At 49.6% G+C, this 22,835-nt stretch overlaps 2 protein-coding genes across 5 annotated transcripts; one reads left to right on the top strand and one right to left on the bottom strand.

The window, feature by feature from the left end:
* Positions 1-7,971: 7,971 nt before the first annotated feature.
* Positions 7,972-15,814, top strand: KAT5 (lysine acetyltransferase 5). 4 transcript variants are annotated; one of them, XM_060607253.3, is made up of 14 exons: positions 8,034-8,296; positions 8,396-8,462; positions 8,783-8,851; positions 8,943-9,079; positions 9,372-9,527; positions 9,617-9,691; positions 9,797-9,871; positions 10,439-10,687; positions 10,765-10,854; positions 12,216-12,356; positions 12,436-12,529; positions 14,811-14,970; positions 15,094-15,175; positions 15,265-15,814. In XM_060607253.3, the coding sequence occupies exons 1-14, from the start codon at positions 8,285-8,287 to the stop codon at positions 15,397-15,399; spliced, it is 1,542 nt and encodes a 513-aa protein (XP_060463236.1). In that variant the 5' UTR covers positions 8,034-8,284; the 3' UTR covers positions 15,400-15,814. The 4 variants fall into 4 exon arrangements, with proteins under 4 accessions (XP_060463235.1, XP_060463236.1, XP_060463237.1 ...); XM_060607252.3 differs by having other exon boundaries at positions 7,972-8,462; XM_060607255.3 differs by lacking the exon at positions 9,372-9,527 and having other exon boundaries at positions 8,048-8,296.
* A 78-nt stretch (positions 15,815-15,892) lies between these two features.
* RNASEH2C (ribonuclease H2 subunit C) lies at positions 15,893-17,172 on the bottom strand. Its single transcript, XM_060607256.3, has 4 exons — positions 16,925-17,172; positions 16,543-16,736; positions 16,338-16,457; positions 15,893-16,028 (listed from the first exon to the last, which is right to left on the bottom strand). Exons 1-4 carry the CDS (start codon positions 17,094-17,096, stop codon positions 16,002-16,004), a joined length of 513 nt encoding a protein of 170 aa, XP_060463239.3. The 5' UTR covers positions 17,097-17,172; the 3' UTR covers positions 15,893-16,001.
* Between the last annotated feature and the right edge of the window lie 5,663 nt (positions 17,173-22,835).

The following is a 22,835-nucleotide window of genomic DNA, read 5'->3' as shown; positions in this document are numbered from 1 at the left end:
ACAGTTCGTGAGTCTGAGCCCCACATCGAGCTCGTTGCTATCAGCATGGAGCCCACTTCAGGCCCTCTGTCCTCCTCTCTCTGCCCCTCCGCTGCTCGTGCTCTTTCTCTCAAAATAAACAAACAACTTAACATTTTTTTAACATATCAAATATTGTGAAAGATACAAAATAACTTGTGGGTTTGGCAGGATCATACATGGGGAATGGGGAGGACACAGGTGAGAGAAAGAAAGGAGGTGGGAGGGGGAGAGGCCCCCTAGAGGCTGAGACAGACAAGAGCTGGTGTCTCGCACTAAGTCCGGGACACTTTCCTTCCCACCTGGGGCCCTCCCTCTGACCTTTCACTGCTCTTCCTGTTTGCCCCCTCGATGCTTTCTCAGCCCAGATGACTCTTCCTCTGGACCTTACAGCTGGGGTTGCTTGTCATCTGATGACATGTGTGTTTCCCTCCCCACCTTCCCAAACTCAGGCTCTGTGGGGCCGGGGCCGCTTCCGCATCGCCCGTCCCGATTTCCCCAGTGCCAGCGTGGTGCCTGCACAAAGGAGCCTCTCAATGAACATTTGCGGGAGGAATGAATCTGACCCCACAATTACCTGAGAATGGGGTTAGGTGCTGTACCCATTTGACAGGTGACCCATGAAGGCTCAGAGCTTTGGGGGACTTAACCAAGCCATAGAACCAAGGATTAGCAGAGACATCATTTGAACACAGACCCTACCTTTCAATCCACTAACCCACCCGCTGCCAGCCCTGCTCCCGGAAACCCAGAGCCAAAATGGGGCAGAAGCCCCTGGAGCACAGACCCCCACCTCAGCAGAGAGACTCGGGGAGTGGTCTGAGGGGCTACAACAGTGACCACTAGGCAGGAGATGCGGGGCTCAATCTCACCAACTTCAAAATCATGACCTGAGTTGAAACCAAGAGACTGGTGCTTAACCGACTGAGTTACCCAGGAGCCCTGAATTATTTTCCTATAATAGAATTGTATGAAAAGTTTCAGAGCTTTCTGTAAATATATATATATATTTATATATTTTATATATATATTTTATATATTATATATATATATTTATATATATATTTATATATATATATATGTATATATATATATAGCATATATATATACACACACACATGCACACACATATGCTTGAAAGATTTATCGTTATGAACCAATATATCCCAAGACCATATGTGTCAATGACAAGTAAAAATTATCTCTACCTGATTCAGGGGCGCCTGGGTGGCTCAGTCAGTTGAGCGCCCAACTCTTGATTTCAGCTCAGGTCATGATCTCACGGTTCATGAGTTTAAGCTCTGAACCTGGCTCTGCACTGACAGTGAGAAGCCTGCTTGGGATTCTCTCTCTCTCTCTCTCTCTCTCTCTCTCTCTCTCTCCCTCCCTCCCTCCCTCTCTCCCTCTCCCTCTCTCTCTGCCCCTCCCCTGCTCACATGCACACTCTCTCTCAAAATAAATAAATCAATTTAAAAAAAAATCTCTACCTGATTCAGACATTTGATGATGGAAAAGATAAAAAGAAGGGAAATGAACACGTTCAAGGTCAATTAAAAGCCAATTACTGGGGCGCCTGGGTGGCTCAGTCGGTTAAGCGTCCGACTTCAGCTCAGGTCACGATCTCACGTTCTGTGAGTTCGAGCCCCGCGTCGGGCTCTGGGCTGATGGCTCAGAGCCTGGAGCCTGCTTCCGATTCTGTGTCTCCCTCTCTCTCTGCCCCTCCCCCGTTCATTCTCTGTCTCTGTCTCAAAATAAATAAATGTTAAAAAAAATTAAAAATAAATAAATAAATAAATAAATAAATAAATAAAAGCCAATTACTGAGAAATAAATACAAGTATTTAGTAGTTAATATTTAGAAGTTACCACTTCTTAAAATGAAAACGTAAAACATACAAAGCATTAATTACCTATCTGATAGTCTTGACAGTTGTTTGTTAACAAATATTCCAGATGTGAAAACCTTTCTTTCATTTGGCATTGACCTTGATCAAATTGTTAAAAGGGCATCTGCAAGCAACTTCAACTCAGGCATGTATCCTTCATACAAGCCCCTTTCCTTTTCATTTTTTCACTTGAGAGAGAGAGAGAGAGAGAGAGAGAGCGAGAGAGAGCGTGAACTCACGTGCTCCAGAGCGCGGTAGAGGGGCAGAGAGAGGAAAATCTTAACCAGGTTCCATGCTCAGTGCAATTCCGACACGGGGCTCAATCCCTGAGCTGAAATCAAGAGTCAGACGCTCAACTGACTGATCTGCCCAGGCACCCTGCCCATTTCCTTTTTTTAATAAGGAAAATCTTTTGTCTGCTGGTCCTGATTTTGGTTTTGCTGTTGAAATCAGTATCGTTAATTTAGATTTCGGATCAGTTTCTGGTTTCCTGCTGGAGCATTTCATAGCACTCACATCTTTTTCATCTCTTTGCGTTTTTCTTCTTCAAGTTTTCGCAAGGAGCCGCAGCCTACAGCTGCTATTTCAGTGCCAGAATACTCCAGTGAACATTATTGGGTGGCATTTGAATAATGTGACATTTGGGTCTCCTAACACGATTGAAAGTACTGCGTGGAATCCTAGGTCAAAATGACCAACTTAAGGACTTATTTTACTTCCAGAAGGTGTTATTTCTTAGGGATACCATTCATAAGATTTGTATAAAGAATAGTTTGCCCACAGACTTAGTATCCATACACTGGAATGTGATTCGCCCTTAAAAAGGAGTAAGATTCTGATACGTGCTACGACATGGATGAATCTTAAAAACGTTACTCTAAGTGAAGCAAACCAGACGCACAAAGACAGATAGCATATGATTCCATCTATACGAGGTGCCAAGAGCAGTTAAATTCTGAGAGAGAGAATGTAGAATAGTGGTTACCAGAGGCTGGGAAGAGTGGGGAGCGGGCAGTGGTCGTATAATAGGTAGAGGGTTAACGCTGGGGATGACGGAAAATATTCTGGAGAAGGACAGCGGTGACGGTTGTGCAAAAGTATGAATGTACTTAATGCCACTGAACTGTACACTTAAAAGTGGCTGAAATGTTAAGCCTTAGGTTATGGATATTTTGCCAGAATTTAAAAAAAAAAAAAGAAAGAAAGAATGCCTCCCCGTTAGCAGAGGCAGGGCCACGAAACCACACTCAACAGTATGGAAACGACTGTAAGTGAAACTAGTTTCATCATGATGACTTCTCTCCTATGAACTCGTATTTCTGCATTTGCTTTCGACTTGATTATCAGCAGCTTCTTTCGAAGCATTAATGTCTCCGTGTTGACCACTAAGCTTTAACTGTTGTAGGGGAATTGTAATACTTTTTCCAGATTTTTTTTTCAGGGTCAGGACTCGCCACACAATTTGTGGGGCCCTTGTTTGAAAGTTATTAAGGATTCTCTCTCTAAGTTTATTTTGAGAGAGAGAGGGAGCATGAGCGGGGAAGCGGCAGAGAGCACAATCAGCCAGTGACCTAACAAAGATTTTTTTTTAATTTATTTATTTTGAGAGAGAAAGAGAGCACGGGTGGGGGGAGGGGAAGGGAGAGAGGGAGAGAGAGAATCCCAAGCAGGCTCTGCCCTGTCAGCACGGAGCCCAATGCGGTGCCTGAACCCCTGAATTGTGAGATCATTGACCCAAGTCAAAGTCAAGAGCTGAATGCTTAACCAAGTGAGCCACGCAGGTGCCTCAACCTAACAAAGATTTTTAAAAAATGTTTATTTTGAGAGGGGGAGAGGGGGAGAGAGAGGGAGGGAGACTCGCAAGCAGGCTCCGAGATGTCAATGCAGAGCCCACAACGGGACCCCATGTCCTGAACCATGAGATCATGACCTGGGCCAAAATCAAGAGCTGGACGCTTAACCAACTGAGCCACCTAGGCGCCCCAGTTATTAAGAACTTTCAAGATGGCAACAACCGAATGCTAAACTAAGTGTGGGACCCTCTTCAGCTCTGGGCCCTGTGTAACTGCACAGGTCACATCCCCATGAAATTGACCCTGCTTAGGATCCAGGAAAACACATTTCCTGAGAGATGCCAAGAAGGAATTCTTGCACGAAAACGCTAGGTGTGAAAGCAGAAGGATGCGGCCCAGTGACTACTGTAGGCTTCCTACTGCTTTAGAGGGAATCCCCTAGAGGGGCACCTGGGTGGCTCAGTCAGTTAAGCCTCTGACTTCGGCTCAGGTCACAATCTCGTGGTTTGTGAGTTCGAGCCCCGCGTCGGGCTCTGTGCTGACGGCTCAGAGCCTGCTTCGGATTCTACGTCTCTCCATCTCTCGGCCCCTCCCCTGCTCATGCTCTGTGTCACTCTGTCTCTCAATAATAAATAAACGTTAAAAAAAAAAAATTTTTTTAAGGGAATCCCCTAGAGAACAAAGCCAACCCACTGGGTTGGTGGCCTGGAGAGATGGAATAAACCTGGGTGCCTGGTGGTGTCATCTTTGAGCCACTGGGCCAAGCAGTCTTGGGGCTGCTCCACCTCCAAGGAGGTAAGATATTTGGCTTATTAAAGCAGTTTACTCTTGGTTTTCTGTTATTTACAACCGAGAGTATCCAACTAATGCACGTCCTAAAGAAATTTCCTTTCTCCTCCTTGCAGCACCCCCTGGTTCCCCTCCAGAGGCTATCTTCCTCACCAAATAAATACAAGCTCATAGTTTTTTATAATTTTCTTCCATTTTTATTTAAGCTTTTCTACCTTTTCTTTTAAAATTTTTTTAAATGTTATTTATTTTTGAGAGAGAGAGAGAGAGAGAGAGAGAGAGAGAGAGTCAGAGCACGAGCAGGGGAGGGGCAGAGAGAGACAGAGAGGGAGACACAGAATCCAAAGCAAGCTCCAGGCTCTGAGCTGTCAGCACAGAGCCTGACGTGGGGCTCGAACTTGGGATTTCTCTCTCCCTCTCTCTCCCCCTCCCCAACTCATGCTGTCTCAGTCTCTCTCAAAATAAATAAACTTAAAATTTTTTAAAAAGAATCAATGTTTTTATTTCTTTTTTCCTTTGTCCATTTGTTTTGTTTCTTAAACTCCACGGGTGAAATCGTACGGCTATTTGTCTTTCTCTGACTTATTTCACTTAGCATCACACTCTAGCTCTATCTGTGTTGTTGCAAATAGCAAGCTTTCATTCTTTTTCATGGCTAAGTAATATTCCATTGCGTGTTTGCACCCCATCTTCTTTATTCATTCATTTATCTCTTCATTCGGGTCTCAGGTCACGTGTCATCTCCTGCAGTGGCCGTCCTGGCTGCCTCAACGGCCATTTCTTCCTCTCCCTGCTGGCCACAGGCATTGGCTGAGGCAGAGACACGTGCCCCATAACGGTTCACTCTGAGGGAATCCCACGGCCGGGGAAGACATTTTTCTCCTTGGACATGGCCTGGGACACATGTAGGTCCTAGAGCTGGGGGCAGCTGTCCTGCGATCACGAGAAGAGCCCACCCTAATGTAGGAGGAAGGTAACCACGAGGAGGCTGGAGTGGAAAGACAGAAACTTCGTTGTTGGTGATATGTCGAGTTCTCAGACGAAGCCATCCTGAAGCCCTGCGTGCCTTTGGGGCCACGCGGACCAAGAAAAAAGGCACTGCGTGACTCTGGGGCCTAGCAATCTTGACTGACAGCCCTTTAGAGAGGTCCGCACTGACTGGCACCTCACTCCCCACCGGATCACAGTTTTATCATCGACACTGCACTTACCACTACCCAAGGGGATTATTTTTGTTTTCTTTTGCTAACTGTTCATGTCCAACCCACTAGAATAGGGGCCTCGTCTGTTTTCATGCAAGTTGCTCCTGCGGGCTGCGGCACACAGGTGGTGCTCAATTAATGTTGTTGAATGCCCGATGCCCTGTTCGCCAACTGTTTCTTTTCTCCTTTTTTCTTTGCTGTTGCCGTCCTCACTTCCCGGAATGTCCCCCAAGTCCCTTCTCTTGCTAACACTTGCTCATCCTCTAAACTGTAGGTCAAACATCAGATGCTCTGAGATCCCTCCCTGGATCTGTCTCCTCTGAGCTTAGGTTTCCTTCCCATCTTACGAGACTAATCACTCTCTGCAGTAAATGTCAGTCTGCATCTCAGGCTCCCTGGAGAAATCATGTGCTTAATCCATTTGACAGGTTTTAATGGAATGCCTCCTGTAAGCCAGGCACTATTCTAGAAGCTAGGAGCATAGCGCTGGACAAAACAATACAAATACTGTGTTCATGGATCCTACATTCTAGTGAGGGAAAGACAGTACTGAGTAAATAAGGAAAATATATGGCTCAATGGCTGGTGAAAATTCTATGCAGGACAATGAAGTAAGGAGCGGGGAGATGAGGTGGGTGGGGGATGGGCAGGCCTAACTGAGGAGGTCAGAGGTGGCCTCACTGGGAAGGTGACATGTGAGCAAAGGCTTGAATGAGGTGAGGACTAAGCCAAGTGGATAAAAGGAGAGAAAGTGTTGCAGGAAAGAAACAGCAAAGGACCAGAGAAAGGAACTTCCTGTGTCCTGGAAACACAGGGAGGCCCGTGTGGGTAGAATGTAGTGAGTCGCAGAGGAGAATGGAGAGAGAAGCGGCAGATGGTAATGGGACTGGATTTATACAGGGATTTGGGGTTTTACTCTGAGTAAATGACGAACCACTGGTGGATTCTGATCATCACGGTGACACAGTGTGAGTTGTATTTTCGAACGATCCCTCTCGTTCCTGGGTATGAGGCTTCTGCAACAGTTCTGGGAGGTGATGGTGGTAGCTCGCCCCAGGCTGGCAGTGGTGAAGGCAGAGAGAAGTGGTACAGCCTCAAGTATTTGCTGGTGGACTGAATGTGAGAGAAGTCAAATCTGATGACTTCAAGGTTCTTGGTCTGAGAAGCCGGATGGATAAAATTTTCACTGACAGGGACAAGAAAGAGAGTGGGAGGAGACTGTTAGGACGAAGACCAGGAGTTTGTTTTTGGATATGACCCCTAGACATCCAGGCAGAGATGCTGAACGGGCAGCGAGAGCGGAGTTGGGGAAGAGATCTAAGCTGAAGATACAAGTTTGAGAAACCTCAGCATGTGAATGTTATGTAAAGCCACGAAGTCCAGGACTGAACCTGGGGCCTGTGAACATTTAACGGTCACGGACAGGAAGAGGAACTAGCAGAGGAGATAAGCTGCAGCCACGGAAGTTGGATGGGAACCAGGAGGGTCTGGTATCCTGGAAACAAGGGAAAGAGTGTTTCAAGGACTGGAGAATGACCAACCGTGCCAAATACCATTCACGAGAGGACCAAGAAGCAGCCATGGGATTACCATGGGGGTCACAGGTAACTTTGACAAGGCGGCAGGGACTGAAACTCTGCTGTGATCCATAGCTGGCCCTGGATAAACATTTTTTTTAAGTTTATTTATTTTTTTAGAGAGAGAACGCACATGCAAGTGGGGGTGGAGCAGAGAAAGAAGGGGAGAGAGAGAATCCCAAGCAGGCTCCACACTGTCAGCACAGAGATGGAACCCACGAACCCATGAGATTATGACCTGAGCCGAAATCAGGAGTCAGATGCTTAACCGACTGAGCCACCCAGACGCCCCAATTTTAAATACATTTTTTATCTATACCTCTCTTTTTCCTCCCAATCCTCAAGACTGTAAGCTCCATGAGGTCGGTTTCTCTCACACATTCGCTAACGTATTACAGGCTCCTAGAGTAGTGCCTGGCAGATGCTACGGGATCACTAAATATCTGTTGATTCTATGAATGGTTAATACATTACATTTAAAATTAGAAAACTAATATACAAAAGAAAATGCCTACAAATCTGAATCCCCATCTCTAAGGAAGTACGTCCACAAGCGGCCAGGCACTGAGGTCCCTTAGCGGTCCCGCCCACTTCTCCAGCCTCCCAATCCCCCAGACCCGCCCCCGGCGCCCAGCAGGCTGTGTCCCTGCCGGCGACGCCTCCCGCTGCCACGAGGAGACGCTCGAGCCCGGGCGTCCTGGAAGCACAAACCTAGTCCCACGTGACCCGCGCCGTAACCACGTGATCGGCGTCGCACCCGGTGGGCGTCACGTGACGGACTCAGCTTTCCTCCAATCGTTGTGCGCCTTTCGGGGATTCCACCTAGGACCCAGGCCTTCATTTAAAACACCCCACTCTCCCGCCAGCCAAACGGGACGCCTGCCTGCTTCCAGCTGGATAGCGGTGTCTCTTAAATGTCTTCTTCTAAAGCGGCTTCAGGAGGCGCGGGCCTACAGCGCTATCAGTCCCGGAAGTGACGTCTCCCAGAGGGGCCGGAAGTGGCAGTGGAGGGAGGGAAGATGGCGGAGGTGGTGAGTCCGGTGCCCGGGGCGGGGCGGAGGGAGCCAGGGGAGGTGGGTAGAACCCGAGGCCCCCCAGTAGCCGACCCTGGCGCCGCGCTGTCTCCCCAGGGGGAGATAATCGAGGGCTGCCGCCTGCCCGTGCTTCGGCGGAACCAGGACAACGAAGATGAGTGGCGTGAGTGACGTCGGGGGGCGGGGCTAAGGAACCTGAGGGCGAGGGGCGGGAGGGAGTCAACCGAACCCTCGGGAGGGGGTGGGGCCTCTATAATCCTGGGGCGGGCGGGGCGCAGATACCCAGGAGGGGCGTGGCTCTCAGCCGCTCGGAGACGGACAGGGCGGGGCCTGGAGAGGGGGCGGCACTTGGTGACTAAAAAGGGGTTTGGGCGAAGGCTTCCAAGTGCTGGGGATCCAGTCTGGGGGTGGAGATCAGGTCTTAGGAGGGTGGATCCTCATCGCCTGGCTCGTCTAAGGCTCCTGCCTGTGCTGTTCCCACAGCCTTGGCCGAGATCCTGAGTGTGAAGGACATCAGTGGCCGCAAGCTTTTCTACGTTCATTATATTGACTGTGAGTTCTAGGTTGGGGTGAGGTAGGGCTGCAGGGTGGGGTTGGGAGGCAGCCTCTGGCATTCCTTCCTGAGCCATCCCCACTGCTACAGTCAACAAACGCCTGGATGAATGGGTGACCCACGAGCGGCTGGACCTAAAGAAGATCCAGTTCCCCAAGAAAGAGGCCAAGACCCCCACCAAGAACGGACTTCCTGGGTCCCGCCCCGGCTCTCCAGAGAGAGAGGTGGTGAGTAGGTCCCGTGCTTCACCTTTTTTCTCCTGCCTCCTACTTTTCTCATCTCTTGGCCTCAGGGGCTCCTGGATGGGTAGGAGTCCACACCCTTCCACTCTGGCTTCAGCTTGCAAAGGATGGGGGGGCCAAATTGCAGATGTAGCTTCCAGAGTCCAGTAGCTATTCCTATGTCCTTGAGAGGGCAGAGGGTGGGGTTTGATCACTCCACGCTGAGGGGCCCCTACTCCCCTTCCCCATCCCACAACCATCCCCACCCCAGAGGAAGACCCTGGACCTATCTCTACAGCCGGCCTCCGCCCAGGCCAGCGGGAAGACCTTGCCAATCCCGGTCCAGATCACACTCCGCTTCAACCTGCCCAAGGAGCGGGAGGCCATTCCCGGTGGCGAGCCTGACCAGCCGCTCTCCTCCAGCTCCTGCCTGCAGCCCAACCACCGCTCAACGGTACCCTCAGCAATTCCAGGGACCTTGCTTTCCTCTTAGGTCCCACCTTCTCTACCTTCTGACCCACCTTTCTTGGTTTCTCTCTGCAGAAACGGAAGGTGGAGGTGGTTTCACCAGCAACTCCAGTGCCCAGCGAGACAGCGCCAGCCTCAGTTTTTCCTCAGGTAAGTTCCCCAAACCCTTGTTTTTTTCTTCACTTCTCCCCTCTGGCGGCCTCTTTAAAGCTCATCTCACAGCCACCTTTTCCGTTCCTACAATTTCACCTGCAGAATGGATCCGCCCGTAGGGCAGTGGCAGCTCAGCCAGGACGGAAGCGAAAATCAAATTGCTTGGGCACTGATGAGGTAGGTCTGGGGAAGAGGAAAGCTGGGTGAAAAGGAGGGGACACAGGCAGGGTGGAGAGTTCAGTGATTGGCTTAAAAATAAATAAGAGGTTGGGGCGCCTGGGGGGCACAGTCGCTTGAGCGTCTGACTTCTGCTCAGGTCATGGTCTCCCAGTGAGTTCAAGCCCGCCTCGGGCTCTATGCTGACAGTTCGGAGTCTGGATACTGCTTTGGATTCTGTGTCTCCTCTCTGTGCCCCTCCCGTGCTCATGCTCTGTCTTTGTCTGTCTCTCGATAATAAATAAATGTTAAAAAAAATTTTTTTTAATGAATAAATAAGAGGTTGTAGGCAGTGAAGGATCTAGGTAGGGTTATGAGCCAGGCAGAGCTGGTCCAGATGAGTCACTGGGTGATCTTTTTCAAACTACAATTGAAAACTTTCCTAGTTTCCTTTTCTTTTCCTGGAAAGTGCTGAATATAGTACCACGCTACCCCATAGGGTTGTTGTTAGGCTTGAACGAGGAAAGCTACGGAAGGGTTACGCGAGCTGTGTCCTGTAACCTGGTGTTCTCCACTGGCCCTGGGCAGGACTCCCAGGACAGCTCAGATGGAATACCGTCGGCTCCACGCATGACTGGCAGCTTGGTGTCTGACCGCAGCCACGACGACATCGTTACCCGGATGAAGAACATCGAGTGCATCGAGCTGGGCCGGCACCGCCTGAAGCCGTGGTACTTCTCCCCGTACCCACAGGAGCTGACCACGTTGCCCGTCCTCTACCTCTGCGAGTTCTGCCTCAAATACGGCCGTAGCCTGAAGTGTCTGCAGCGTCACTTGGTATGAGGGGTCCCAGGAGGCTGCCTGCCTGCTGCCCTCCACCCTGCCCCTGCCCCTGATCCTCCTGTCTTCCTCAGACCAAGTGTGACCTGCGACATCCTCCGGGCAACGAGATTTACCGCAAGGGCACCATCTCTTTCTTTGAGATCGATGGACGTAAGAACAAGGTCTGTGGCTCAGGGGCAGTGGGGAGCCATTGGCACTGGTGGCGTAGGGGGGAGTTAAACGAGCAGCTTCCTCCTGTTCAGGAACACACTGAGCAGTCTGATCAGCACGTTAGTTTATCCCATTTTTATGGAGTTCCTGCCGTAGGGCGGGTGTGGGGAGGTATAAAGATGACCAGTAACTAGACAAAGGCTCTAAGTGTTCACAGTCTGGAAAAAACAGATTTGCCAGTATCTTCAGATTCCAGGGATAAGTGTCATGAAACAAAGGGCGGGGGGGTGGGGTGGGGGGGCTCAGGACCCAGAGGAGATGGCCAGCAGAACTTCACAGAGGAGGTCATCTTTGATCCTTGACACAAGGGTAAGGTGGGTAAGGGAGTCACAAGCAGTAGGGTCCTGAAGGGTAGGCCTGGACGTACAGGTGGTGTGAGGGCTCAAGACCACTTGGGCTGAAAGGCAGAGAGCATGAGGCAAGGTTGTTGTAAGCAGCAGAGCTCAGGTGGTGAGAATAAGGTCAGTTGGGGGAGGAGTAGGGGTCACTGCAGGTTTGGGCTTCAAACCTGCCTCAGTCTGTGGCTGCGGGAAGGAAGGAGTAATCTGGAGGGACCGTTAGGACTGTGAGGTCATTCCCAGGGCAGAGAGGGCAGTGAGGGAGAAGCATCTTGAAGGGCAGGTGAGAGCTCTGGCTTGGGTGCTGGGGAAGCTTGCAGGAAAGACGCTTTAGCCGCTGTTCTTTGTGGTTAAATGTGGATTTAGGCCTCCAGATGGCAGTGCCCAGCAGGTGGTTAAAAAGCCACGTCTGGTATGCAGGAGAAAAACGTGTATAGAGGTAAAGCAGCAAGATTAATCATTTTGCTGGGCAACCCCGAAGGCTGTTCCCTTTCAGTTTCAGAACACCTAATCTCCATTGTAGGATAGGAGGTCAGCCTCCAGTAGGTGTGACTGCGGGCCAGAGAGTGTTGTGGTTTTGGACAGGTAGATTCCTAGGACCATCACCTGGGTAGAGCTGCTCATAAGCCGTGGCAGTCTGCCTTCCTGGAAACACGCTGCAATTTGTTGACCGTTGTCAACTACGGCAGAGGGCAGTGGAAGCCCCCTGGGCGAGACTTAGGTGGAGGTATGGGGCCCGGGGGTAAGCCCGCCCAGCCCACCAGCAAGGCAGGTGGTCAGGCACCATCGTGGAGCTGGTATATGGGCTCAGCACTGAGAAGTCGCTCTGCCTGAGTGGCAGGGACAGCCTGACCGATTGAATGGATCAGACCCCAGGGAGGAAGGCTCATCACCTATCAGCCTCGGGTAAAGAAACTAAGTGACTACATTTAAGACTGGGTGCCCAGAATGGTGACAGGCCTTTTCCTTTGCAGAGTTATTCCCAGAACCTGTGTCTCCTGGCCAAGTGTTTTCTCGACCATAAGACATTGTACTATGACACAGATCCCTTCCTCTTCTATGTCATGACGGAGTATGACTGTAAGGGCTTCCACATCGTGGGCTACTTCTCCAAGGTGAGCGCTCACCTGGATCCTCTCTCGGCCCTGCCCTGAGCTGTGTCCCCCTCCTCACTCACCCACCCCTGCTTTCTAGGAAAAGGAATCCACGGAAGACTACAACGTGGCCTGCATCCTGACCCTGCCTCCCTACCAGCGCCGGGGCTACGGCAAGCTGCTGATCGAGTTCAGTGAGTACCTGTGCCCTCGGCCGGGGGCTGGGGTTGGGTACTGGCGGGCCCGGCACCAGTGCCCCTGTTGTGCCTCCCTCTTAGACATGCCAGGCTACTGTCAGCCCTGCTGTGCAGCCCCATCACCAGGGGAGCCGGCCAGAAAGAAAGATGAGACCCTCCTGAGGTTCTCTTCCATTCTCAGTGTGACTGCCCTGCTCGTTTGTTAGGTTCTCAGCCCCTCACTCCTCCTTGGCTAAGGTTCTAAGCACCACCCAACTTTCCCCAAATCTGACTCATAGGCTCCTGCCGAGGGCCACGGGCAGAGGCCAGGTGAGCCACTGTTGTTTATCTGTCTGGTTCTGTGCCGTCATACAAGTTCCTAGGTGAGGACCGGTGCCTCCGTTTCCCTAGTTGTTGCCTGAGGCTTGCAGACAGATGATCAGAATGTCATCAAACATCAAAATGGTGTTAACTCAGCAAATTTTTGTGTGGATTTGGCCTCTGCTTCTTGGATTCAGGCAGATCAGTCTCTTTAAAGCCCAGAAGGGACTCTGTCCCTCGTAATACATGAACTCTTCCCTGTTCCTCCAGCTGCAAGGCCCCCTTCTGCTTCCCAGTATCTTATCTCCACTCCATTCAACTCTCTACTCACTGAATCCTTGGGATAACCAAGCTCTGACCTGGGAGACAGGAGGGAGCGTTAGCTGTTTGGTGAAGACACAGAGGCTTGACTTAATCCAGGTCGTGGTCCATTTGAGGAATTTTATTAGTAGAATGATGCTGGACGGTGGCACATCCCCAGGAAGCCCTCTGTCTGGTAGAGCAGGCAGATACTTAAAATGCATCTAAGCTTGGGAGCTCAGACCTCAGTGGAGACAGGTTATGGTCAAGGTCACCAAGATGTGCTCAGTTCTCCCCAGCAGGAGCAGACTGGTGCACCACAAGCACCCATTCCAGGCAGTTCTTGAGGACAGGTGGAAGTTCACTGGGGAGGGGCCAGGAGTTCCTGCAGCCAAGGAGGTGGTGAGTGTGGCCTCCAGTTGATCAGGACTCCACATGCACTGGTGGGCCCAGCAAAGTTGAGTAGAAACCTGGATTCGGCCCTGTTCCCTTCTGTTGCTGCCTTTCTCTAAAGAACCGGCCTCTCTGTCCTTCCCTCCACCAGGCTGCTGGTGGAAGTCACAGGAGATTGGACAAGAGGGTAAGACTGGCAGATAAAGATAGGGAGGAGTGGGGCAGAAAGGGCCATGGTCCAACATAGTTGATGACTGAGGGCAAAGGGCTTTTACAAGTAATGGGGACGCCCCAGACCCTGAGGAAGAAAGAGAATGAAGACTCTGCCAGGAGACCTGAAGCCACACAGGCTTTTGCAGCAGCTGAGGGGCTCGCTGGAAACTGTCTGCCAGTGCCCAGTAGTCAGCAGGGTAGAGGAGGACAGAGCAGTCAGAGGGGGGAGGGGAGGAGGGAGTCCCTGGAGAGATCAGGTAACCTGCTGAAGAATGACCTGACCTGGGGGGTGCATTGGCGCTGCTCTCCTTGCTTTACCTCCTTTCTTTTTTTTTTAATGTTTATTTTTGAGAGAGAGAGAGAGAGAGAGAGAGAACACGCGTGTGCGCCACGTGCCGTGCACACACTGGGGAGGGGCAGAGAGAGGGAAGGAGGATCCAAAGCAGGTTCCATGCTGACGGGAGAGTGCTTGATATGGGGCTCAGACCGGCAAACCGCGAGATCATGACCCAACCCGAAGTCAGACGTTCAACCAACCAAGCCACCCAGGCACCTCTCTCCTTGCTTCGTGTCAGCACCTAGCTAGGCCTAACCTGGTCCTGGAGCACTGATGGCCCTCAGGTAGCAACTAGGGGGACTGATTTGACTATAAATCCAAGGACCCTCAGGCCTAGACGAGAGGCGGGGTCTGCCTTCCCTCCTCACATACCCCAGCAGAGAGAGTCTGGAATGATGAAAATCAGAGGCACTTTCTTTTCCTAAGACATTTTCTCTGCATTCCCCGCCCCCTGCTCTGCCTATAAGCCCTCACTGGCTCCTGAGTATCCCTCCTAGTTGACTGTGGCTTCTACCCTAGGTCCCGCCACAGCAGAGTGTCAAGAGTGAATGCTCATTAGTTCTTTAGGGGGAAACTGAGACACCACAGACAAGCCCCTTATGCCAGGTCACAGAACGACCACCTGGCAGGGCCAAGATGGGGCCCCGGCAGTCTACTTCCATAACCCACGCTCTGAAACACTGGTTGCACAAAGCTGTGACCGCTTACCCACCCCTTCCTGCTCTGTTGCCGTAGGCTATGAACTCTCCAAAGTGGAAGGGAAAACAGGGACCCCTGAGAAGCCCCTCTCAGACCTTGGCCTCCTATCCTACCGGAGCTACTGGTCCCAGACCATCCTGGAGATCCTGATGGGGCTGAAGTCAGAGAGTGGGGAGAGGCCGCAGATCACCATCAAGTGAGCCTGGCCCTACCTACCCCCGGGGGTGCATGGCACGCCCTGTCCTCACTCCTGGGGTTCCTGGGAGGCTTGGGGCAGAGACGAAGGTCCCCAGAGAACCTGATCTTTGCCCTCCCACAGCGAGATCAGTGAAATCACCAGCATCAAGAAGGAGGATGTCATCTCCACTCTACAGTACCTCAACCTCATCAATTACTACAAGGTAGGGGCTGGCAGGGGGAGACAGGTTTGTGTAGGGCTGCAGAGCACGTGCCCCACGTGGGCTGACCCCACCCCCCATCTCCCCTCCAGGGCCAGTATATCCTCACACTGTCGGAGGACATCGTCGATGGGCATGAACGAGCTATGCTCAAGCGTCTCCTTCGGATCGACTCCAAGTGTCTGCACTTCACTCCCAAGGACTGGAGCAAGAGGGGAAAGTGGTGACCAGGCACTGTCCACAGCAGTGGCAACAAAAGCACGCGGGGCTGACAGCACGTCCCACCCCTTCCAGGGTCCCCAGGAGGCATACCAAGGGAGGTGGGGCTGAGGACAGCTCCATAAAGAGAGGACGGCCTCATAGGGCCTGGGCCGGCTGGGGCCCAGCACCAAGGCAAGCTCGGGGCTCAGGTCAACTCCAAGGTCAGCTGACCGCAGGCCTGGGCCTGCTAGGAACCGGGGACTGGAGGGAGCCAGGCAGCTGTGTACAGTGACATGGGGGGGTGGGTGCACTCTGTACAGAGGACTAGTGGCTGTAAAAATTCCTTTTGTAAAGTAGGAGTTGGGGGGAGGGTGGGTACTGGCTGCAAAATTCTGGCCTCTCTTGCCCTCACTGCTCCTTGGCAATAAATTGTTTCTATAGGCCAGAGCCACGAAAGTTTCTTGTGGGAGAAAGGGCAGTGCCAGCTCAGGGGCTCCAAGGTGCCCACAAACTCACAGGTGCTGTGAAAAGCTCATTTATTTGGGGTGATGGAATCAGCGGCTCCAAAGTGAAGAGCTGGTTTACTGGGGTGAAGGGACCAGTGGCTTTCAATTTCAGGTTCCGGTTCTCAGTCCTCAGGCACCTGTGCGTGAATCTGCAACAGGAGTCACCTCTACCACTGGATTTTTGACATGTGACTGGGCGGCCCACCTACTCTGGGAGGGACCCAGCTACTCAGAATGACAGCCCCTTCTAGACAGGTCAGAGGTTAGGTGGGGAAGCCACGCTGCCCCTGATCAGTCCAGTCCTCCATTCAGACCCAGGCTCCACCTGTCCCATTGTGCTCCCCCGCCCCGAAGCCCCAAATCCACTGCGGGGGCAAGGTTCTGGAAAACCTAGGCAATAAGCTTGAAGTCAGAGAGGAACGGACGGGGCCTGGAAGAGGGCACATCCATCTACTCACCGCGGCAGCGAGACTGGGCCAGGTTAGGGCCCCGCGCACTTTGGCATCCGGACCGGGGATGGTCTCCAGGCCCCACAGCGTGAAGCCACTGAAACTAGCGGTGGCTCCAATGAAGCGGTCCTGGGGAGGGAGCTCGGCTGAACATTGGGGCCACCGCTCCCGCCCGCAGCCCCCCTCCAGCCCTATCCCCCGCCCGCGTGCTCACAAAGTCCCGCTCCAGCGCCTCTGGGGGTTCCACCAGCTCCTGCTGCTCTTGCTCGTTGTCATTCGACGAACCCTCCGAGGAGCCCTTCCCCACCACCACCTCTCCCTTTTCTTCCATCACGTAGCCCACGAGGCCGGGCGGCACCACCACCTCCTCGCCGCGTAGTTTGCGGCCCCGAAACGACACTTCCAGTCCTGTAGGAGACAGGCGCGGGGCCTCAGTGAGGGCCTGATTCAGGCCTAGTGGGGCAGCCTCCCTGGGGCCCTCCCGCCATCGCCAGTGGACCACGATCCCCAGGAGCCCTTGAGCCGCTCCTCGCCGAGAAGAGAGGGGCGCGGGCGCGGGGGCTGCCGGGAGCTGTAGTCCGGTCGTGAGTGCTCACCGTCGGGACCCTGGCGGATGGCTGGGGTGAAGAAGCGCCCCACGGGGGCAGGCCGGCTAACCAGAACCTTGCAGGGCAGAAGGTGCAACGTGGCGGGAGGTGCGTCGCGCAGCGTGCCGGGGCGCAAGTGGATTCGGCATTTCTCGACGGCCGCTTCGTCGCCGCTCTCCATCCTCGGCCGCGATTCTGCCACTCGCTGGCTAAGGCCAAAGCTGGCGCGTAAAGCACGCGGAGCCTGTCGGGAGGCCGGAGACGGTCAGCGCAGAGCCTCCTGGGAGGCGTAGTCCTTCCTTGAGGCTCCTCTGCGAGCCCTGTGTCTCTGTGTTAAAGTCCCAGCCATTTTTTCTTGAAAATGTTTTTCAGTGGTACGTTATGGTTGCAAAAAATGAAAACTATTTCGAAAAGTATTCTTTTCATGTCATCGGTAAGAAGAGTTGTTTGTTTTACTGGGGACATCAGCCTTCCTCAAATGTGTTGAAGATGTTTTAATCTGAGTTTGTGGTTTGTTTTCCCAACTGTGACATGTTTTTTTGTTGTTGTTGTTTTGTTTTTTTGTAAATTTATCAACCTTTTCCTCTTATGTCTTTTTTGTGTTCGCAATATTTGTTTTTTTAGTTTCCTAACTCTTCCGTAATGTTTATTTGTTCAGATGCCCAACTTAGATATGTTTTGACGTTATTTCATACCACAAGTATGTGCAAAACTGGTAATTAAGGTTAAAACTGCAGTTAATGTATAGATTTGAGAAAGTGAAACACACCTCCAGACACCCAGGTGTTGGCGGTGGTATTCTGTTAAACATGAACAATTTCACAGAACATCAGCATTAAACAAAGTTATTCTGTGATGTGAGGGATCAAGGTAAAAACAAGATCACTCTATAATCACGTGAACACCAAAAAAGATAGGAACATTGTCCAAACCACAAAAATGATGAAACATCCTTCCATCTTGGGTAATGTAAGCGACCTTTACCAATTACAGTTTTAGCCTTTGTCTGGGTAAGATTTGTTAACATACCCCATCTTCGAAATACTACTTCCTGACAACTCCAGTACAAAGAACTCTCACTTTCTTAAACCCTTCCCAAGTCACCTAGCACAAGCCCAAATCCTATAAATCCTTCCTAAACACCCTTTAACTGAGATGCCCAATAGCACAAAAGTAATAAACCCATTTGTGCAACTATAGATGTGCTCTTGGTGTCTTTGGCTGGAGGGTATTGGTAAATTAGAGTCTTTCTTTAGTTTTCTATCAAGAATAAGATACATAATACCATTTATTCATGTCTCCTTTTACATCTGTGCAATTGTGAAGTTTGTTGATATATTCACTTTTTTTAAGTTTATTTATTTATTTGGAGAGAGAACAAAGCAGATGAGGGGCAGAGAGAAGGAGAGACAGAATCCCAAGCAGGCTCCATGCCATCAATGCAGAGCCCCATGTGGGGCTTGAACTCACAAACCATGAGATCATGACCTGAGCAGAGATCAAGAGTCGGATGCTCAACAGACTGTGCCACTCAGGCACCCCAGTTTTTACATATTTTATTATTTTATTATTAGATAGTTTTTATTTCTGTTATTAAGTAGATTTTCCATTTTATTTTTTATTACTTTAAAAATATTTTTTAAATTTATTTATTTATTTTGAGGGAGAGAGAGAGTGCAAGTGGGGGAGAGACAGAGAACTAGAGAGAGAGAGAGAGAGAGAGAGAGAGAGAATCCCAAGCAGGCTCCACACGGTCAGCACAGAGCCCAATGCAGGGCCTGAACCCACAAATTGAGAGATTATGACCTGAGCCAAAACCAAGAGTCAGATCCTCAACTGACTGAGCCACCCAGGTGCCCCTAAGATTTGATTTGATTTGATTTGATTTGATTTGATTTGATTTTTACTTTATTTTATTTTTAATTTTTAAAAATGTTTATTCATTTTTTAGAAAGAGAGACAGAGCATGAGTGGGAGAGAAGCAGAGATAGAGGGAGACACAGAATCCGAAGCAGGCTCCAGGCTCTGAGCTGTCAGCACAGAGCCTGACACGGTACTTGAACCCACAAACCATGAGATCATGACCTGAGCTGAAGTCGGACGCTCAACCAATTTTTATTTAAAAAAGTTTTTTAAATGTTCATTTATTTTTTGAGAGACAGAGACAGAGCATGATCTGGGGAGGGGACAGAGAGAGAGAGGGGGAGTCACAGATTCCGAAGCAGGCTCCAGGCTCTGAGCTGTCAGCACAGAACCCGACACGAAGCTCAAACTCATGAACCACGAGATCACGACCTGAGCTGAAGTCGGACGCGTAACCACTGAGCCACCCAGGCGCCCCTCAACTTTTTATTTTAAAAATGGAAATTATTATTTTAAAATTTTAATGTAAATATTTAAGTTAAATATTTAAAAATTTAAATATTTCCCTTATTATTTTAAAAATGGAAATAAAAGGAAAGTATCAAGCAGTTTTTTTGCCTTTCTGATACTCACTCTACCAATGAGCAACCAGATAGTTGATTAAGGGCAGCGGGGTGGTCTTTATAGAAGTATTCTAGAGGGTAAAAGAAGAATGGTGGACTTAGAATATTGGCTTCGTAGCTCGTAATGAATGAACGGATTACGTGGTGATCTCTATGGCTGCTAATCTCACAAAAAGGAGACATGAGGTATTATGCACCCCCTTGGAACAGTCTTGCCTCCTCCCCTCACAGAATCTGATGACACTTCTAGATCTCATTAGTAATTGGCAGGAAATATAGGACAGAAGACCCTAACACTAGGAATGCAGTCACTAGAATCCAGATGATGGGAAAGTTGCAGAATCAAAAATATAAAAACAAAATCCAACATCTACTCCTGAGTTAAAAAAGAGTTAGTAGGGTAGCTTTAATGAGACATATATAACAGATCAAAAGGCAGTTTCATGATTATTGGTGAAATAGAAATGCATTCCCATGGGGCGCCTGGGTGGCTCAGCCGGTTAAGCATCCGACTTCGGCTCAGGTTACGATCTCGCGGTCCGTGAGTTCGAGCCCTGCGTCGGGCTCTGGGCTGATGGCTCGGAGCCTGCTTCCGATTCTGTGTCTCCCTCTCTCTCTGCCCCTCCCCCGTTCATGCTCTGTCTCAAAAATAAATAAACGTTAAAAAAAATTTTTTTAGAAAAGCATTCCCACGAAAACTTCAGGAAAAAGGAGAGGGTGTCCACTGAAGCCAGCAGCATATGAGATTGTTCTGAAAGTGCTAGAAAAGAAAACAAATTGCATGCAGCAATGAGGAGGCAAAGTTATCATTGTTTGGAAGTGGAAGGACTAATTCTGGGAAACCCAAGAAAATAAAATGAAAATTCTTAGAAATAACAAAAGACTTTAGTATATATCTGGCTTAAAAAACAAATGTGTGAGGGGCGCCTGGGTGGCTCAGTCGGTTAAGCGTCCGACTTCAGCTCAGGTCACGATCTCGCGGTCCGTGAGTTCGAGCCCCGCGTCGGGCTCTGGGCTGATGATTCAGAGCCTGGAGCCTGCTTCCGATTCTGTGTCTCCCTCTCTCTGCCCCTCCCCCGTTCATGCTCTGTCTCTGTCTCAAAAATAAATAAACGTTAAAAAAAAATTTAAAAAAACATGTGTGAGAATCAATAGCTTTCCTGAAAACTGTGCTTGGAGACCAAATCCTGCTCATTGCTTTTTTTATGCAAATAAAGTTTTACTGGAAGACAGCCATGCTTATTTATCTGCATATTGTTTATGGCTGTTTTATGCTACAGTGACAGAGTTGGGTAATTGCGACAGAGACCATATGTGTGATTTGCCAACCTCTGCTTTAGGTAAATCATAGTTAAAAGTTAAATGCAAGGGAGCCTGGCTGGCTCAGTAGTGGAACCTGCAACTCGTGATCTCGGGGTTGTGGGTCCAAGCCCCACGATGGCAATAGAGATTACTTAAAAAAATAAAGTCTTAGAGGTACCTGGGTGGCTCAGTCGGCCGAGCATCTGACTCGTGATCCCAGGGTCTTGGGATGGAGCTCCACGTTGAGCTCTGAGCTGAGCATGGAGTTTGCTCAAGATTCTCTCTCTCTCTCTCTCTCTCTCTCTCTCTCGGAGTCTCCCTCTGCCCCTCTCCCCCACTTCCCCACTCTCTCTCTCAAATAAATTTTAAAAAATAATAAAAATAAATAAATAAAATAGTAAGTTGTTTTCCTGGCATGCTCTGACTGGACCTTTTTAAAGTATCATTATTAAAAAATAGATTGTTAATATTTTGATCTGTTTCAGCTAATTGTGATTATTATTCTTATTGATCCTCACATCGTCATGTCAATTGCCAATGTAAATGTCTTCAAGTTAGCTCCTGAGCTTTTATTTTTTTTTTATGTTTTTAAATGTTTATTTATTTTCGAGAGAGAGAGAGAGAGAGAGAGAGAGAGAGTGTGGGAGGGAGGGGCAGAGAGAGAGAGAGACAGACAGACAGACAGACAGAATCAGAAGCAGGTTCCAGGCTCTGAACTGTCAGGACAGAGCCCGATGCAGGGCTTAAACCCATGAACTTCGAGATCATGACCTGAGCTGAAGCCCGACGCTCAACCGACTGAGCCACCCAGGTGCCCCATGTACATTGTTTATTCTTTTAAATCATTAGCATAGGGGCGCCTGGGTGGCTCAGTCGGTTGAGCGTCCGACTTCAGCTCAGGTCACGATCTCACGTTCCGTGAGTTCGAGCCCCACGTTGGGCTCTGGGCTGATGGCTCAGAGCCTGGAGCTTGCTTCCGATTCTGTGTCTCCCTCTCTCTCTGCCTCTCCCCTGTTCATGCTCTGTCTCTCTCTGTCTCAAAAATAAATAAAAAACGTTAAAAAAAATTAAAAAAAATAAATCATTGGCATAAATTTATGTATATTGAATTCAAGTTCCTGATATTTTGTTGAAAATTTTTACACCTGTGGTCATGAGAGATACTGGTCTATAGTTTTCTTTTCTTGAAATGTCTTTATCTGGTTTTGGAATAATGCTGACCTCATAGAATAAGTTAGAAAGTATTACCTCTGCTTCTATTTTCTTGGAGAGATCGTAGAAAATTTTCAGTTTTTTTAAATGGGTTTTCACCACTAGAAATCACTAGCAGAACCATCTGGGCCTGGTGCTTTCTTGCTTTCTTTCTTTCTTTCTTTTCTTTTTTTTTTAGAAGGTTGTTAATTATTTTGTGTTGTTGTTTATTTTAAAATAGGGGTGTCTGGGTGGCTCAGTTGGTTAAGCGTCTGACTTTGGCCTAGGTCACAATCTCGCCGTTCCTGAGTTTGAGCCCTGAGTCGGGCTCTGTGCTGACAGCTCAGAGCCTGAAGCCTGTTTCAGTTTCTGTGTCTCCCTCTCTGTCTCTCTGCCCCTCCACTGCTCATGCTCTGTCTCTCTCTCAAAAATAAATAAATGTTTAAAAAATTTTTTAAACAAATTTTTCTTTTTCAGATTTATTGAAGTATTGCTAAATTGTGAGATATTTAAATTGTACATTATGATGATTTGATACATGTATACACTGTGAAGGATTCCTCTCATCTCGTTAATTAAGACATCCAGCGGGGCGCCTGGGTGGCGCAGTCGGTTAAGCGTCCGACTTCAGCCAGGTCACGATCTCGCGGTCCGTGAGTTCGAGCCCCGCGTCAGGCTCTGGGCTGATGGCTCGGAGCCTGGAGCCTGTTTCCGATTCTGTGTCTCCCTCTCTCTCTGACCCTCCCCCGTTCATGCTCTGTCTCTCTCTGTCCCAAAAATAAAAAAAAAAATAAAAATAAAAAGACATCCATCACTGACAGCACAGAGCCTGCTTGGGATTCTCTCTCTCCCTCCCTGCTCCTTCCCCTCACATTCTCTCTCTCTCTCTCTCTCTCTCTCTCTCTCTCTCAAAATAAGCTTTTGGAAAAGTTTTGTTACTT

The sequence above is a fragment of the Panthera onca genome, chromosome D1, assembly GCF_046562875.1.
Source record: "Panthera onca isolate mPanOnc1 chromosome D1, mPanOnc1 haplotype 2, whole genome shotgun sequence".
NCBI classification, from domain to species: Eukaryota; Metazoa; Chordata; class Mammalia; order Carnivora; family Felidae; genus Panthera; species Panthera onca.
This window is presented reverse-complemented; position numbering and strand designations above follow the sequence as displayed.

Excerpts from the sequence above, each read along its gene's own strand:
- KAT5 (XM_060607252.3), top strand. The coding sequence starts at position 8,285 with ATGGCGGAGGTGGTGAGTCCGGTGCCCGGGGCGGGGCGGAGGGAGCCA. Across the intron at positions 9,872-10,438 it reads ATTGCTTGGGCACTGATGAG|GACTCCCAGGACAGCTCAGA; the intron begins GTAGGTCTGGGG and ends GGCCCTGGGCAG. Across the intron at positions 10,688-10,764 it reads AGTGTCTGCAGCGTCACTTG|ACCAAGTGTGACCTGCGACA; the intron begins GTATGAGGGGTC and ends TGTCTTCCTCAG.
- RNASEH2C (XM_060607256.3), bottom strand. The coding sequence starts at position 17,096 with ATGGAGAGCGGCGACGAAGCGGCCGTCGAGAAATGCCGAATCCACTTG. Across the intron at positions 16,737-16,924 it reads CATCCGCCAGGGTCCCGACG|GACTGGAAGTGTCGTTTCGG; the intron begins GTGAGCACTCAC and ends TGTCTCCTACAG. Across the intron at positions 16,029-16,337 it reads GGCCCAGTCTCGCTGCCGCG|ATTCACGCACAGGTGCCTGA; the intron begins GTGAGTAGATGG and ends CTCCTGTTGCAG.